Source organism: Tachysurus vachellii, chromosome 10 (genome assembly GCF_030014155.1).
Source record: "Tachysurus vachellii isolate PV-2020 chromosome 10, HZAU_Pvac_v1, whole genome shotgun sequence".
Taxonomy (NCBI): Eukaryota; Metazoa; Chordata; class Actinopteri; order Siluriformes; family Bagridae; genus Tachysurus; species Tachysurus vachellii.
Window position 1 is genome coordinate 27,644,423 of NC_083469.1, and position 17,097 is coordinate 27,661,519.

A 17,097-nucleotide genomic window follows, 5' to 3' on the forward strand; every position below is an offset into this window, starting at 1 on the left:
AGTCATCTTGTTAATACAGAAAACACACAATTACTCATCAGTGAAGAAGGGAAAAGTCTTCTGATAATGAAGCTCTTCCTCGTCTGCGACTGCGAGTCCCTGCTGCTTTATTTCTGCGTCTGACCTTGTTCCAGTTTTCTGTTCTCAGAACATTTCTTGGCTTTGACTCGTCTGCTATTTTCAGTTGTGTTATTCCTCCACTCACTCCGTCCGTCTCACCAACCGGCATCGACGTAGAGACGCTCGAACGCCTCGTTCACGTCCATTTAAGGTCTGATTAATAAGAAAAGGTCAGAGATCAACCACTAATCCAGGGGCGTTAGACACACGGCCTGAGAAGAGGTCTAATCCAGGACACCGAATGAATTTACTGTCTAAATTTAAATCATCTGGACTGCAGTCAGATTGACAGATCTATTTAAATGAGCTTAGTTCATCCACTAGGGGGCGAAACAGAGCACCAGCGCAGGAAACTCAGCTGTTCAGGTTTTTTTGCGGATGTTACGTTGTTCTTCATTAATAAGAGAAATGTAAGTTGATGGTTTCACAGAGCTGAGTGTGAGAACTGACTCAGTCACCACGTCTGGGTGGTTTATCTGTTTTATTGGAGGTAAAAGCAGAGAAATGGACACAAGTGTTACAGTGGTGGTGCTCACTGAGCTGAATTCTCCACATTTCCAACTCAAACACATTCTACATTTCCAGCTAAAAGATTCTGGAGCCCGTCGATGTCCCCATGACCATCACGTGATGAGGTGAAAGGTGGAAGGTTAAACAGGTTGTTCTGGTGATGGTGGTGATTTCCAGCTAGTGTTCAGTACACTATTCACTTCCTCATGAAGAATCGGCTGAAATGATAACAGCTGCTGATCACAGCAGCATGTGTGAGAAGAGAGGAAACACCCTCGGCCCTGCGGTGACCACGGTGACGGCCGTTCACATTTCTCACGTGATTAACACGTCAGCACGTCTGATTCCAGAAACCTCACACCATTTTTCTGCATTAATCATCTCAAGGAGCTTCAGGAAAAAGTTCACTGAGTGATGCACTGAGTCTGATCTCCACTCATTAAGAGATCTGTACAAAAGAGAAGGCTACAGATGATCCTGTGACGTGCTGCAGATACACAGCTAAAGGATTTTCTCCTTAATAATTAATTAATAAAAAGGTGCCTTTGCTGAAGGAAGTTGATGTGAACTTGCAGAGTTTATAGAAAGCTGTGAAACCGACAGCGTGTCATGACTGAGTGTCACTTCCTCCTGTGTTAATACCAGAACACTAACCTGCTGCTATTTATAACTCCAGGAAGAAGGATGTGAACCTCAGCAGTCTTGGCTCCTCTCTTCTTCTGCAACATTCCAGGCTTTTCCTTTAGCAGGTTATTATTAGCGTGTGTCTTGTGTGTGACTCTGCAGCCTCAACGCACTTCCTTCACTTGTATAAGACGTAGATTCCTCTACCACAGGATGCAGACAGGGGATGAGTCACTGTCCCACACCACGGGCCTCAGACGCATCAGACACAACACGGGGGGATACACACACGCACACACACACTCACACACACAAACGCACTCTTTACGGAGTCTATGCTTTATAGAAACATGAGATTGAACATGAAGGCAGTATGTCCACACAATCCCACAATGCAGTGTGTGTGTGTGTGTGTGTGTGTGTGTGTGTGTGTGTCCTGTAGCTGTTAGCAGTGGTCTCAGAGCTTCAGGGTCAGAATGTTCTGGTTCTGGGCAGAAAACACATGCAGCAACCGTCACGCAACTGGAACAGACATGATATGAACCAGATCAAACAGAAAGCACACTGCTTCTTCACCGAGAACATGTGAGTGACACACACACACACATGATACACAATACACTGCTCATGTGCTCCATTTCCAGACTCACTACATAAAATTAGTCCTGATCTTAGTTCAGAAGATGATCCATTCCTGCTCTACGCCGCATTGCATTCTGGGAACCACTGTAACTTTGTGAGCCGGGACCTGATGAGGGATCACAAGGCGTGTCTCCCAGACAGCGTCACACGACGCCTCTTCTTCAAGTGGCAGCGAGGACACCAGCTTGTGCTCAATCAATTCATCCCAGGGAAAAGGATTCGCTTTCAGGTGAGGATTTCAAACATATAGAACAAACCACAATTATTGTGCAGCTGAAGCAAAGATTTTTGTCCCTTTTATTTATTTATTTATTTTTAGAGGACATCATGTTACGATACGATCGTCCAGAGTCGGGGAGAGATGTGGCACGTACCCTACGACGAGACCAGACGAGACAGGAGCACGCATGAAGTTCCACAGAAATGGCTGTGTCTCAGTAATCATGTGTGAGATGTGGACAGAATGTACAGGTTCATTAGGAAATGGATCTCATCGTCATCGTAGTGAATAAAGTTTTGTTTACTGCTTTGGGAACCAATAATAAAGAAATATGAGGAAGAAACAAATCGAATGGGTTTCGTGTGTTTATGAAAAAATAATATATACACAATTATTCTGACTCAGTGATGCCTTTACATACGGTATAAGATGAAGGAATATAAACTACAGTGATGCCTCGAGATACGTGTTTAATTCGTTCCGTGACTTTGCTCGTATCTCAAATTGCTCGTATCTCAAAACAGTTTTCCCCATTTAAATGAATTGAAATCCCATTAATCCGTTCCAGCTCGCAAAATTCCACTCCAGTTGTTTTGTTTGTGTTTTGAATATAAAAATGTTCAGTACTGTATTTATAAATGACAAATATTGTGTAAAAACATACAGTAATAAAAGAGAATGTTAAAAAAAATAAACTGGTTTTACTTTACGGAAGATGCGCATGGAGGTCGAGGGAGTAAACAGGAGGAATTTTGTCTCATACGTACACTTTCGCTTTCGTTCACTTACTCACTACTGTACACTACTGTACACTGTACTGTACACTCTACTGTACACTGTACTGTACACTCTTAATGCTACTGTACACTTAAATGGAACTTAACTAAACTTAACTAAAATTAACGAACTTAAATCAAGCATCGCGTTAGTTCTGGCAGGTCACGAGGTGAAGCGTGCATCAGCTGTTAATCAGCTGTCCACATATTACCGACCATTTAAATTCCCATTCATAGAGCCGCTCTAGTGCTTCGCTGCTGCTGCGATCTAAACTCCCTCCTCCAACATGCCGGAACCTGTGTTCGTTGTACCAGTTTACGTCATAAATCTCCACATATTTTTCTCTCTCTCTCCCTCTCTCTAATTATTTAATTATTTATTTATCAATTCATTCATTTATTACTTTCCAAAAAAGCGTAAGCGAGCAAATCTAATACTATACATGATTAGTGGTTCTGTTATACGGGGGGTTTATTCTATTTTCTAGTCGCTGCTCTCTCCACTCTGACCACGAATGCGCACGGACGGGTGCGTGGATTCTTGCCCAGAACAGAACCATACCGCCAACACTAACTGTATGTGTATCATCTAATAAATTCTCTTTTGACAAAGTGGTCCTGACTGAACTGAAATTCTCTTAACTGAACTTAATTGCTACAATTTCTGTTTTCTTTACATTAATTTTGCTTAATTTTCTTCATCACTTTTCTCTTCACTTGTTTTTGCCTTTTTTGTCACTCTTTCCTCACTAACATCTGCCGGTCGTTTTAATAAAAACCTGTCCAGTCGGTGTATCAGATGCGGTTTAGTCACGCAAGTTAAAATTTTTTAACGTATCCGAAAATTACGGATCCGCAGATGGTCGTCACCTCACGCAGCGACTTTGCGACTCTCCATAGGAAATGAATGACTTCCTGTTTATCGGCCGTCGTTTGTCGTGTGCAGTGTGAAGGCGGCTTTAGCCGAGTGAGATGCGTGAAGCTGAGGGGGGGAAACAGAGCACACGTGGTTGTTGGGGATCTTTGTTTCGGCGGCGGCTCAGATGCTCGTATCTCAAAATGTTGCTTGTATCTCAAGCCAAAAATTTGGTCGAATCACAGCTCATATCTCAAAAAATTCGTATGTCAAAGCACTCGTATCTCGAGGCATCACTGTAGTAACGTGGTTCTAGGTTGAATATAGTGATTATGTACAGTGATTATGCTTCAAAAACTCAGATAAAGTCATACATTTGACTTTGTTATCGATATAAATGTGAAATTTACATTTAAATATTGGTTTCTAATAAACATAAATAAATACTGTCGCGCAACCCGGATATGAATCCATCATATTGGGGCAATTGTTTCCGGGGTTGCTAAACGCTTCATATTAGTCTTAGTGGTGTGCGTTATTTATCGCACCCGAATTCGGGAAACGCACCGCCTTCTTGTTATGATTGGCTACATGTCTGGTTCTTTCCTGAGATATGATTGGATTATGGTTTTTCCGCTGCATCGCAATACACCTATTAGCCAATCCGCTTACAGCGGGTGGGGTTTGTCGGAATATGGGTAGGGTTTAAAGTTGCCAGAGTAAGAAGTAACCGGCTCTGGTTCATCTTCGTGAATTTATTTAAAACAAATAAATTGCAATGTCTCGGGGTTCGAGTGCAGGATTTGACCGCCACATCACCATATTCTCTCCGGAGGGTCGACTTTATCAAGTCGGTGAGTAAATGCCTCAGTAACAGAGTGCTGAAGAAACCGAAAGTGTGTAAATGCTCAGTCACGGACAGCAGCGTTAGCTTAGCTTTAGCTTAGCCTTAGCTTAGCTTAGCGTTAGCGACAGAGAGATTATTAAGGTTATATAAGTTGTTATTTATTTCATGTCATTGTTTGTAAAGAAAGCAGAAATGATGTAATATAAGAGCTAATCTGGTGTTTAATAACAGGACACAATAGCAGTGTGTGGAGCAGTTAGCTCTTTTAGCTACAGTGCTACAGAAACACTGAGGCTGCTTCAGGAATAATTTCATATTATACTAAGAGAAGTTCAGCAGTGGATCATTTGTTTATCAGTAAACAGTGCATTGTTTCTCACACTGATATTTTAGCACATTAATAGTCACTAATAAATGTTATTCACTTTGCATCAGTAGCTGCGACTTTTTCCCGATACAGACAATAAGGGATGGAATAATAATGAGGTTCTTTACTTTCCCCCACAGAGTATGCGTTCAAGGCCATTAATCAGGGAGGACTGACCTCAGTAGCAGTGCGGGGGAAAGACTGTGCTGTCGTAGTGACCCAGAAAAAAGTGCCTGTAAGAAGTTTTAACCAAACAGATTTGTGTCTCTCTGTGTGTGTGTCTCTCTGTGTGTGTGTGTGTCTCTCTCTCTCTCTGTGTCTGTGTGTGTCTCTCTCTCTGTGTGTCTGTGTGCGTCTCTCTCTGTGTCTGTGTGTGTCTCTCTGTGTCTGTGTGTGTCTCTCTCTCTGTGTCTGTGTGTGTCTCTCTCTGTCTGTGTGTGTCTCTCTCTCTGTGTCTGTGTGTGTCTCTCTCTCTGTGTCTGTGTGTGTCTCTCTCTCTGTGTCTGTGTGTGTCTCTCTCTCTCTCTGTGTGTCTGTGTGCGTCTCTCTCTCTCTGTGTCTGTGTGTGTCTCTCTCTCTCTGTGTCTGTGTGTCTCTCTCTGTGTCTGTGTGTCTCTCTCTCTTTGTGTGTCTCGCTCTATGTTTGTGTGTCTCTCTCTGTGTCTGTGTCTATCACTCTCTCTCTCTCTCTCTCTCTCTCTCTCTATCACTGTCTTTCTCTCTCACTGTTTCACTGTCGATTATTTTAATGTTGAGTCGTTTGGGAGGTGAGACTCGACTCTTCTTGATAAGTTGAGACAAATGATCTGACTCTTTGAACCAAGCTGAAATTACCATTACTTGTCATCCCTTCTTACTGTTTTTTTAGGACAAACTACTGGATGCCTCTACAGTTACTCACTTATTCAGAATAACAGAGAACATCGGTTGTGTGATGACCGGCATGACAGGTGAAGGCTTCAGCAGTGAGTTTTATTGTTAAGATTAGACGCAAACTGCTGTGGGATGAGAGGAATAAAATACTGTGTGTGTCTGTGTGTAGCTGACAGCAGGTCACAGGTACAAAGGGCTCGCTATGAAGCTGCTAACTGGATGTATAAGTACGGATACGAGATCCCAGTGGACATGCTGTGTAAGAGGATCGCAGATATTTCTCAGGTGTACACGCAGAACGCAGAGATGAGACCGCTCGGCTGCTGTAAGTCAAGTCTCAGGTTACACGTCTGTGTCACCTCAAATTAGTGAAACAGAACACACTAAATGTCCTGCTATAGAATACACATCTTACTCAGCTTTGTTTTATAATCAGGGTACAAAAACTTTTGCACCAATAGTTCTAACAACATGCCAAATGCTGTAAATGTAAATTAGCTCGCTTGAGTAAGTGGTGGATTGTTTTGGGTCAGGTATGATCGTGGTCGGGGTGGATGAGGAGTGCGGGCCGCAGGTCTATAAGTGCGACCCTGCAGGTTATTACTGCGGCTTTAAAGCCACAGCCGCCGGCGTCAAACAGACCGAGGCCACCAGCTTCCTGGAGAAAAAGGTCAAGAAGAAGTTAGACTGGACCTTCGAGCAGACCATCGAGGTAGCGCATTCCTGCGTGACTTTCTTACAGAGAGAATTTCTACTCTTTCATTTATTAACAAATGGTGTTCATTTAAATCCCATTTCTTTTTGATCTGACAGACTGCAATCAGCTGCTTGTCCACAGTTCTGTCCATCGACTTTAAGCCTTCAGAGCTGGAGGTGGGCGTAATCACCACACAGGAGCCCAGGTTCAGGTGAGGAAAACAAGTTCTGTCCTTAAACTGCACTCTGATTGTTACTCATCCACACACACTTCTTATTGCTTTTATGGCAATAGCTGGGGAAAACACACACACACACACACACATACAGTGTGGGCAAAACAATTGCTGTGTGTAAACAGTGTAAAAGTGCACATATGGAGACAGTAATGTTGTTTTGTTGTAGTTTTGATAGTCGTGTTTTGTCTGTTTTTATTTGTCACAGGATTCTGCCTCAGTCTGAGATCGACACTCATCTGGTGGCCTTGTCTGAGCGTGATTGATATGATCTGTAAGAAGCAGAACTACGTCCTGTCCTGTGTTCAGGTGGCCCTGCACATCTCTTCCTCCATGCTGTTTATTCTGCTTTCTCCTGCACCGCCCCAATAAAACACCACTGTTTTTGAGAATCTGTTTGTGCTGCTTTCTTTTATTGAACTCCTCCCACTCGGTGTAGAGAGAATCACGTGTTTCTAAGGTGATGAAGTTCAAACAGGAATTAATCCCCCAGCCTGCAGTATTTATGTATTAACTTGAAATGGGCAGCTTCCTGCTCGTGTTGTGAGCAGTGAGTAGCATCGTGCTATCTGAGATTCAGGACATTTTCGAGTAGATTATCGTCCATCACTGAGTCTCTGTTTATCTGCTTGTCATTTCCTCCTGACCTGTGTGTGGAATGCTGCAGTTTCCCTCACAACACACACACACACACACACACACACACACACACACACACACACACACTCTCTCTCTCTCTCTCTCTCTCTCTCTCTCTCTCTCTCTCTCTCTCTCTCTCTCTCTCTCTCTCTCTCTCTCTCTCTCTCTCTCTCTCTCTCTCTCTCTCTCTCTCTCTCTCTCTCTCTCTCTCTCTAACGTGTCCCACGTGTGAGCTCTGATTTTTCCCTGCATTTGCATATAGTTGATGTTCCAGCCTCTGGGTTAATAAATGAAATGTGATAAATCCCCGAAGAAAAAAAAAAAACAGAGTGTGTGAGACAGAGACGGGTTTTCCAGCTGACACTTCTCAGATCAAACTGAATCATTGTGTGTGTGTGCGCAATCCAAAGTGAGAGTTCTGACTCTGTGATTTAGATGAGTGTGTGTTTTCTCAGGAGAGTGACGCTCGAGTCTGAGGCACAGGTACAGCCCCGTGTAATTCTCTCAGGTTAGTATTTAAATGACTGAAACCGCACACGTCACCTTTCCATTTGCATTTACGGTAAAAAGAAGCTTAACGAAGGCAGAAATCTCACTTCATACTCTCACAAGTCACAAACGAACAACACAATCAGTGAGCAGTGTGAATGGCAGTTAACACCAACATGACAATTTACCGCAGTCTCTCTGAGAGTTGATGAAACCATCGATCCATGGCCGCCGTTTCACTTCCTGTTACAGCACATTAACAGATTTATATATGTATGAAAATAAACAGATTAAATCTGTGTGTGTTACGTGTGGAAGGAGTCTCCGGTGTCAGTGCTGTAACAGTCAGAGGTAAAGCTGGACCTTATGACAGTTTGCAGTTTCTCAGGTTTAATATTCTCAATTCTGAACTAATCCTAATTTAATTTAATTGTGTCTGTCAGTAATAATATAGGAGGGCACGGTGTCTTAGTGGTTATCACATTTGTCTCACACCTCCAGGGTTGGGGGTTCGATTCCCACCTCCACCTTGTGTGTGTGGAGTTTGCATGTTCTCCCCGTGCCTCGGGGGTTTCCTCCGGGTACTCCGGTTTCCTCCCCCGGTCCAAAGACATGCATGGTAGGTTGATTGGCATCTCTGGAAAATTGTCTGTAGTGTGTGATTGTGTGAGTGAATGAGAGTGTGTGTGTGTGTGCCCTGTGATGTGTTGGCACTCCGTCCAGGGTGTATCCTGCCTTGATGCCCAATGACGCCTGAGATAGGCACAGGCTCCCCGTGACCCGAGGTAGTTCGATTAAGCGTTAGAAGATGAATGAGTGAGTGAGTAATAATATAAACATTAACACACTTTACTTAATAAATTTGGCTTGAATGTTGCTTGAGTAGATTTGTTGATAAATGTTGAGTCCATTGCACATAGTCATGCTAGTCATGCTAGCATAAACACGTGGGTGTCTCTTACACAACACACACCAAACTAGCAGCATGGATTTAATGTATATTAAGCTACCTGGCTGCTGTTACCCTGACTAGCTGAACATAAACAACTAGCAGGCTTGGAAGTTAGCTACTATTTCTATATGAAATAAATCTGTTGTTTGTCAAAAAAAGAAAGTATAAAAATACAGAAAACTTTTACCTTCTTACTTTTCTACAGTATATTTTAAACATTTTATACATTTGAGACGTCACTGTGATAATTTACATTCTATCTTCTGTTAGATACACTAACGATTCACCATGACGTTGTTTTGCTCTGCAGTTTTCCACTGTGACGCTAATATGGCTAACAATGGTGGGTTTTTATAGCCTCCAGTTTTCATGCAACATTTCAGTATCAGTCTAATTCATGTCTATTAGCTTTTGATGGCTTCCACACACAGGTTCATTTCAGGCATCGCGTCACTCATCACATTCAGATTTGCAGAAAAAAAGCCGAGTGTTTTTTCCACCAAGTGTTTCATATCTGGAATTTTTCAGCAGCCGGATGACTCGGATGGGGAATTTTTAGTGTTGCCAATCTTGTCTCATCTCCCACAGGAAGTGCACACACACACACACACACACACACACACACACACACACACACACACACACACACACACACACACACACACACACACACACACACACACACACACACACACACACACTTCTCTACAGTCATAAAAGCACACACACAAATGGCCAGACTGGCTCAGGTTACAGCACGTCCTCCTCCCTCCTCCTCCACTCACTCCAAGAAAAGAAGAAAGAGGAACAAAACACTGCGCAATTATGGGGTTTTAATTTAGCAGAATATTTCAGAATTTCCAACAGAATAAAACAGGATACACATCTATACACATTTACATTTAAAAAAATAAATCTGTCTATACACAATATATTACAGTTTAATACAACAGCACTGCAGGGGTGGAGCTTCAGTCCAGACACCAGGCATGTGCTGATTATCAGTTACACGATATTCTGATATATTAAACGCACCGCTTCGTCCCAGCTGACTTCCAAATGTCCTTGTTTCGGATGTTTTTACGTTGGAAGGGACACATGTCCTTAGCGATACTATTGTAAACTATGATATATAGTCAGATAATGATGATAGTAAAGCTCAGTATTGACACATGTCTGAGCAGAATGCCTGCCTTCTTCTCTCTTCATCTGTTTTCCTCTTTCTTTATGACTTGAATTTTTTCTTCCTGCACAATTCCTCTCTGCGTCCGTGGTCTTCCGCCTGCCTGTTTCCCGGCTCAGGATTACGTATTTCTCAGTATGTGTTCCAATAGCCTTTGATGCTGCATCTCCTCTCGCAGGACTGGACGATTTTTAATCATCTGAAGCTCTCTGAACCGCCGAGCCTCTTCTCTACTCCTGCCCCATCACTCTAATGTCATCGTACTGTGGAAAAGAAGGGAAACTGAGTTAGGAGCAGGAAATGTGTGTGTTTGTAGTGTGTGTGTCACAGAAATGTGTGTGTCACAGAAAGCTTTCTCAGTTTTGTCTTGACTGTAATTACTGCTATCACAATGTGATGTTAGTACTTCACTTTACTATCACTTTAATGCAAATAGTAAATCACACACACACACACACACCTCCTCATCAGACTGTAGCTCACTGCTGTGGAAGTTGTCGTATTCGTATTCGTATTCGTATTCATCTTCGCTTCCATCACTCTCACTCTCAGGCAGATCCCACAAGTCCTGATCTGTGACGTCTTGCAGCACTTTCTGGATGTCGTTGTTCTGGCGTCCATGCGTGAGATGATACGCCGAGTAGCCACCGTACGTCAGGCTGTTGACATCCGCACCTTTGCTAATCAGCAGCTTCACCAGCTCGAGGTTCTGCATGTCCACGGCTAAGTGAAGAGCCGTTCTGCCGTTACACTGCTCCTGAGAACCCAAAACAATCACAGATTTTTATTTGTACTTTATATTAAAAATTTCTCTGTTTTATTTTATTTATTAATATTTACAGTCCATGTTTTGTCACTGTATTATTGTTATTATTATTATTATTATTATTATTACCTGTTCATTGATATCAGCTCCAAAACAGAGGAGGCTCTCCACCATGGAGAGAAAACCTTGTACAGCCACCACGTGTAAGCATTTCTGACCTGTGGAAAAATAAAATACAGTTTCTCACACAAAGTGATCATTTCACACAGTATTAAGTGAGTCTGAAGTGTTTGGTGTGAATGAAAATGTTCACAGATTTTCATGTAAATGGTTTAAAGGCTGCTGATGATTGTGAGGCTGAAGCTTACCGCTGTAGTTGGGCATCTGCAGGATGGAGGGCAGAAACTCTGCACAGTTTTGCGTGAGGAGAGAGAAACACGCGAGCGATCCTGTCCTGCAGGCGATGTGCAATGCCGTGTTGCCATTGTTGTCCACTAACGTGGGATCGCAGCCGGCCTTCAGCAGACGCTCCACCACCAGAGGTTGCTCTGTGACCACTGCCAAGTGCAGCGCCGTCTGTGGAAAGATCTGCATTAGATCTCAGCTCATTTCCTTCAACTTCAGCTAAAAAAACGCACTGAGCCGGTGTTTAGGGTTGTTACCTGTCTCTGGTAGTTCTGTTTGTCCAGGAAACAGAGTCTGATGGACATTTCGATCATTTTTAGTGCCATGTCTTGTGCTTCATGAATGACAGCCAGATGTAAATACCTGTGAGAAAGAAAATAAAGGAACAATTAGTGACAGTAAAAGTGAAATGAAATGTTCTGCACTCGCTGCAAAGCTGCACACGGCTCACTGGGGAAAAACAAGCAGTGACTTTTTTTTCTCTGCAGGCAGTGTGGTGTTTTTCCTAGAAGGGCCTTACTGGCAGACAGCCCGGGACTTTCCACACACACACGCGCGCGCACACACACACACACACACACACACACACACAGCCAAAGTACAAAACACTGAAAGTGAACAATCCTTCCTGCAGAGTGCGTGTGTGTGCGTGCGTGTGAGAGAGAGAGCGTGTGTGTGTGTTTGTGTGTGTGTGTGTGTGTGTGTGCACCTTTTGCTAAACCCCACACATTACATGCATTTATTTCATCTATATAACAGTCTACATATTTTCTGCATGATTAACATCCTGTCACTTCCTGCAGTCAACACAGATGTATATAAACAGATACACGGTGTTAAATCCTCAGTTAACACTCAGTTAACACTGCTCAGACACACTGAACCAACACTTTATTTAACACTACATTGTGCACGGATTGACCTGACTGGTGTTAAGTGCATCTTTACTTTAGGTGTCTGAACACTAGTGTTTATCCACTCACAGGGTATTTACAGAAACCTGTTTAAATATTAAACACTACAGAAATTCTAGTGTTGAGTTTCCACTGTGATTTATTAACTCCTGACCTGCAGTGTTTAGTTAGAGGCTAAAAGTCTTTAATTAACACAGTAATGTCCTCACAGCACGCAGGTGCATGTTTTTAGGTGTTTCCTCCTGCTGGGCCTTTTGGTATAAAAGTGCACTAATAATAATAATAATAATAATGAGGGTCACCACGCACGTGTCTCCGTCCTCCGTGATGTCGGTCCTCCAGCGCTCCTCGTCGACACTCAGCCTCTCCAGTGCGGCGGTCACGGTGTCCTCGCGCGCGCTACAGTAATCCTCCATTTCGTCCTCGCGCAGGGAATCAATCCCGCTGTCCAGCCGCTCATCTATCACCGTCCCGGCTTTGTGCGCGCGACCTTCGGTACCGTAATCCATCGGGCTCGTGCCGGTAATGTTCCGATAAAGAGCCATTGTAGTAACGTGTGTGTGTGTCTGTGTGTGTGAGAGAGAGATCTGAGCCGATCTGCTCTGGTGGAGAGTCTTAAAGCTGGAGGAGGAGGAGGAGCTCCGGTCCGGTGGTGGGGGATTTCCAACACGAGCTGTAGACAATTTATTCATGGCCTCGTTTCATTCCTGTTATAAACACCAACCCTCATGCACTTACCCTTAGTTAAGTAACAACAAGGAAGTGTTTATGGGACTAACTAACCAACTAACTAACTAAATTAAATCTCATAACTGTCAATGCAAACTCTGGTGTGTGTGCGTGTATGTGTGTGTGTATGTGTGTGTGTATGTGTGTGTGTGCATGTATGTGTATGTGTGTGTATGTATGTGTTTGTGTGTGCATGTATGTATGTGTGTGTGTGTATGTATGTGTGTGTTTGTATGTGTGTATGCATGTATGTGTGTGTATGTATGTGTGTGTTTGTATGTGTGTATGTGTGTGTGTGTGTGTGTGTGTGTGCGTTTATGTGTATGTGTGTGTATGTATGTGTATGTGTGTGTATGTATGTGCTTGTGTGTGCATGTATGTATGTGTGTGTGTGTGTGTGGGTGGGTGTTTGTATGTGTGTATGCATGTATGTGTGTGTATGTATGTGTGTGTTTGTATGTGTGTATGTGTGTGTGTGTGTGTGTGTGTGCGTTTATGTGTATGTGTGTGTATGTATGTGTATGTGTGTGTATGTATGTGCTTGTGTGTGCATGTATGTATGTGTGTGTGTGTGTGGGTGGGTGTTTGTATGTGTGTATGCATGTATGTGTGTATGTATGTGTGTGTTTGTATGTGTGTATGTGTGTATGTGTGTGTGTGTGTGTGTGCGTTTATGTGTATGTATGTACAGTATGTGTGTGTGTGTGTGTGTGTGTGTGTTTGTGTGTGTAACCTGACCTATATCTACAAATGTGGCTTTAGATGAAAAAGTGCTGTGATAACCAAACGGTTGTGAACTCACTAGTGCTCCTAGTCTCTTCTCTCTGCTCACTACACGTGTGATTAATCTGAATCTGCTGCTGTAATTAATGCACTAATAGCATCTTATTCAGCTGCTACAACACATACACACATTACAGGAAACATAAAGACGATGCTGCAGGTACGATGGTATTATTTATCGTATTGAGTATTGCATGATACTTTATTCATGAGCCAACACTAATAATCAGGGTCTTATGAGATTATTCACACTAGAGTAAAGCTGAAGAATAAAGTTGTGAGTGTGAGTCTGAGAGCTGCAGCACACTTTTGTGATCAGGACGGAAAGCACTTCCTGGTGTCAGTGAGGCTGCTGCTGAAAGAGTTACTGTAACTGCATCCTGGGAGTCTGGGTAAATTTGTTCTCTTTATTACTGAGCGTTAGCACCACTAACACCACAATCAGTGAGAAAAACTTTCCCCAAAATCCACTAACGCTTGAGAAATCATGTCTTACACACACACACACACTGACGACACGTCTCAAGTCATGAAGCAACACCCTTCTAAGAAAAGGAAGATATTTATTTATTTATTTATTTATTTATTTGCAGCACTGCATGTTGCATATTGCAACAATATGATAAGACAAAAAGCTTCGACCAAAACAAACAAAACAAAACAGAACAAAAATGCACACAATGCCTGCAGGAGGAGAAAGAGGTGAAGTGAAGTGTGGATTTTCCCCAGAGAAGTGTCTGTTTAACAAACTGCCCTAATCCTGTAGTGTGGGAAACTCCGCTGTGTGTGTGTGTGTGTGTGTGTTTAAGCATGTGTTAAGAGTGGATTGTTTCTAAGGAAACAGCAGGGAGCCGTTTGCACAAGTTGAGCAGTGAGACAGCGGTGTGTGTAAACACCAGGGCAAATCCTCCAAAACACACACCTACAGCAGCTTTCATACATTTACACCATCTGGGAGATTTGCACTGGAAAGTTAATCTGCAGGAGAGACACAAATTGTGACACAAAACATTTAAAGCTTCCCCAAAACAAAAACTTAAAATGTGTGAAAATATGTTGCACACAGAGGAACACCACAACAATTGTGTTGCAGAACTAAAGAAAAAAAACAAGAGCAAATGTTTCTCATCATGTCATGTGTTCAGTTGTCTGTCTGTCTGCCTGTCTGTCTGCCTGTCTGTCTGCCTGTCTGTCTGCCTGTCTGCCTGTCTGTCTGTCTGTCTGTCTGTCTGTCTGTCTGCCTGTCTGTCTGTCTGTCTGTCTGCACATGGAACGTCAGATACCATCAGGTCTGATTCTGCACATTAAATCTTTTTTCCAGGTGAACTGTAAACACACTCCAATGTTCTGTCAGTGTTCACATGAGGAAGGTTTTGAGTCCACATGCAGTTCAAACCTCCAAACAACACTGACAGATTTCTCTCTTTTTTTTTGTTGTTTATATTTTGTACCCTGACGTTTTCTTCTTGAGTCTCAAAATGCAGATTTTATCACTCTATTAATGAACTTTTTTTAATCAAGTGATTGAAATAAATAAAGTGTTTGTGTTAATTTGATGGTTTGAAGGATAATGTGACTGAGCACCAACATTAGCTAACGTTAGCACTGATGATGTGCAGTCTGCTCTGATGGGGTTTATTCTTGAATACAGTGTTTTTTTATTTGTTCAGGGCTAAATGTTCTGTACATTGAGGTGGTTTTCAGACTGAAATGTTAGCTGTAAACTACACAACGTCCAGCTCTCTGACACTGTCACTTGTATAAGACAGCGCAGATTCAGATGGTTAATGATCGCGACTCTCTCGTCACAGCTGATTGAAGACATAATAAAGAGATGAAACTGCAACAGCAAAAATATTTTCAGTGTGCAAGTACACGCTTGTAGGAGGTTAACTGTAACTGAAAGAGAGGAGGAAACATGGAGGGGGAAACAATCTTGTAAAAACATACTTAAGAAGTGCAGAAACATTTCACAGACTGATGAAGAGCTTTGTAGTGAGCAAAGCACAGGACCGAGAAGAGGTGCACTACCACCGGCTTGGGCCTGATTAACACACATTTACATTAACAGAACTAAAAGTGCAGGGTTTTGAGGAAGTCACGTCTCTGTGTATCGAATGCGGGGTGTTTTGTGTAAATGTCCCAGCTGGGTGTTACAGGACGTCCTGGGCTCGCACCAGATTCTGGAAATCCAACAACAGAAAGTCTGGGCTTTGGTCCATCGGCCTGTTTACAGCTCTGTACTGGGGAAACTGTGGAATGACCAGTTTCTCAACTCTCTTCCTCTTTCTGTCAGCACACACACACACACACACACATACTTAAACACACACACTTCCTTAAAGCTTGTGGATAAACTTACACAGTATTATTAACAATTACTCAAGACATACCAGACATTTTAGTGCTGAACTGTGATGCTGCATAAACTCCTATTTTATTCTAATTTTAGCAGGCAAATTGTCTGCACATTCATCATTAGCATAACAAGTTAATTAGTCAGATCTAATGTCTGTCTGGTTTAATTCTAGCTCTTATTGCAGATTAATACCAGTGAATATTGTGCACGTTAACGTTAATCTGAATGCAGCAGAGCTAGCTAAACTAACTCACTCAGATTTCTGTAACTGTTATCATGGGCATTTAAAAGACCAACAGCTTTTTAATTCTTTCTCTGAGCAAAATGTATAGATCTTTCCTGCTGTATTTACCTCACTAACCCTGCAGAGTGATGCTGCTGGATGTTAGCTAACTGAGGCTAGTTGTTAGCAGGTGATGTCTGGTTGCTAGTTTGATTTTTCTGTTTAATAACATTAGCCTGTACATTTCTGCCCACTGTGGGCTTTATATCCTGTCCTTTATCCTAGACTCAGTCTCCAGGATTAGCATTCTAAAGTGAACTTTGTGTCTGAAGTAAAGCCACACAACTGTTTTGTTCATTTCCCTCCTGATCTGTGTCTGAACTTCTGAATTAACAAATCATTAGTGAAGTCAGTTTATTTGGAGGCTGTGATCTGAGTTCCAGTATCTCTGTAATTGTCTTTTTTTTATTCATTTATTGCTGCCAGATGTGCTGAGATGTTTCTATACTGTATTTAGTGCTGAGTCAGAGTGATTGTTCAGTACAGGTGAGGAACGAGAGAATCACGGACGGATTTTCCCGACGGCTCTCGACCTCGCCCCAGTGTGACTCAGGTTTATGTGATTAAATCTATTCCTGTTCGATTCGCCTTTATTCTTATATCACGAACACATTACCTCTAAACCTTATAGTGTATAGTGATCTGTTTTAAGTCACACTTCAGACACTGAACATCCTCTAAAACCTGTTAACACAAACATGATGTTTTTATCACTATACATTTATATAACCTCCTTCCTCTTCTGGTTGGTCCTCAGTTAAAGGATTGAATAAACACATATTTATCCCCATTTATGTTTAAAAATTCTAAGTAGAGTTCTGTCACTAT

The 17,097-nt window shown here is 42.4% G+C and overlaps 3 protein-coding genes across 5 annotated transcripts in view; 2 read left to right on the forward strand and 1 right to left on the reverse strand.

The window, feature by feature from the left end:
- prorp (protein only RNase P catalytic subunit) overlaps nucleotides 1–2,463 on the forward strand; it is a 13,232-nt gene extending 10,769 nt beyond the window's left edge. For 2 of the 3 annotated variants that reach the window (XM_060880578.1, XM_060880579.1), the window contains 3 exons: nucleotides 1,697–1,839; nucleotides 1,930–2,125; nucleotides 2,216–2,463. In XM_060880578.1, the coding sequence (XP_060736561.1) occupies nucleotides 1,697–1,839; nucleotides 1,930–2,125; nucleotides 2,216–2,347 (471 nt within the window). In that variant the 3' untranslated portion in view covers nucleotides 2,348–2,463. Of the gene's footprint in view, nucleotides 1–1,696; nucleotides 1,840–1,898; nucleotides 2,126–2,215 lie in introns of those variants that run through there. The other variant, XM_060880580.1, reaches the window with a different exon arrangement.
- A 1,954-nt stretch (nucleotides 2,464–4,417) lies between these two features.
- psma6a (proteasome 20S subunit alpha 6a) lies at nucleotides 4,418–7,159 on the forward strand. The gene is made up of 7 exons (XM_060879206.1): nucleotides 4,418–4,602; nucleotides 5,103–5,197; nucleotides 5,831–5,912; nucleotides 6,005–6,160; nucleotides 6,369–6,547; nucleotides 6,649–6,743; nucleotides 6,976–7,159. The coding sequence occupies exons 1-7, from the start codon at nucleotides 4,527–4,529 to the stop codon at nucleotides 7,031–7,033; spliced, it is 741 nt and encodes a 246-aa protein (XP_060735189.1). The 5' UTR covers nucleotides 4,418–4,526; the 3' UTR covers nucleotides 7,034–7,159.
- A 2,504-nt stretch (nucleotides 7,160–9,663) lies between these two features.
- nfkbiab (nuclear factor of kappa light polypeptide gene enhancer in B-cells inhibitor, alpha b) lies at nucleotides 9,664–12,708 on the reverse strand. The gene is made up of 6 exons (XM_060880581.1): nucleotides 12,425–12,708; nucleotides 11,459–11,564; nucleotides 11,165–11,372; nucleotides 10,926–11,014; nucleotides 10,491–10,787; nucleotides 9,664–10,293 (listed from the first exon to the last, which is right to left on the reverse strand). The coding sequence occupies exons 1-6, from the start codon at nucleotides 12,658–12,660 to the stop codon at nucleotides 10,261–10,263; spliced, it is 969 nt and encodes a 322-aa protein (XP_060736564.1). The 5' UTR covers nucleotides 12,661–12,708; the 3' UTR covers nucleotides 9,664–10,260.
- Nucleotides 12,709–17,097: the final 4,389 nt, after the last annotated feature.

What these genes read in the sequence shown, in the direction of transcription:
- psma6a (XM_060879206.1), top strand. Translation starts at nt 4,527, where the DNA reads ATGTCTCGGGGTTCGAGTGCAGGATTTGACCGCCACATCACCATATTC. An exon ending in TGACCCAGAAAAAAGTGCCT is followed by an intron (nt 5,198 to 5,830) that starts GTAAGAAGTTTT and finishes CTGTTTTTTTAG; the next exon opens with GACAAACTACTGGATGCCTC. An exon ending in GATGAGACCGCTCGGCTGCT is followed by an intron (nt 6,161 to 6,368) that starts GTAAGTCAAGTC and finishes GTTTTGGGTCAG; the next exon opens with GTATGATCGTGGTCGGGGTG.
- nfkbiab (XM_060880581.1), bottom strand. Translation starts at nt 12,660, where the DNA reads ATGGCTCTTTATCGGAACATTACCGGCACGAGCCCGATGGATTACGGT. An exon ending in ATCACGGAGGACGGAGACAC is followed by an intron (nt 11,565 to 12,424) that starts GTGCGTGGTGAC and finishes TCTTTCTCACAG; the next exon opens with GTATTTACATCTGGCTGTCA. An exon ending in GCAGATGCCCAACTACAGCG is followed by an intron (nt 11,015 to 11,164) that starts GTAAGCTTCAGC and finishes ATTTTTCCACAG; the next exon opens with GTCAGAAATGCTTACACGTG.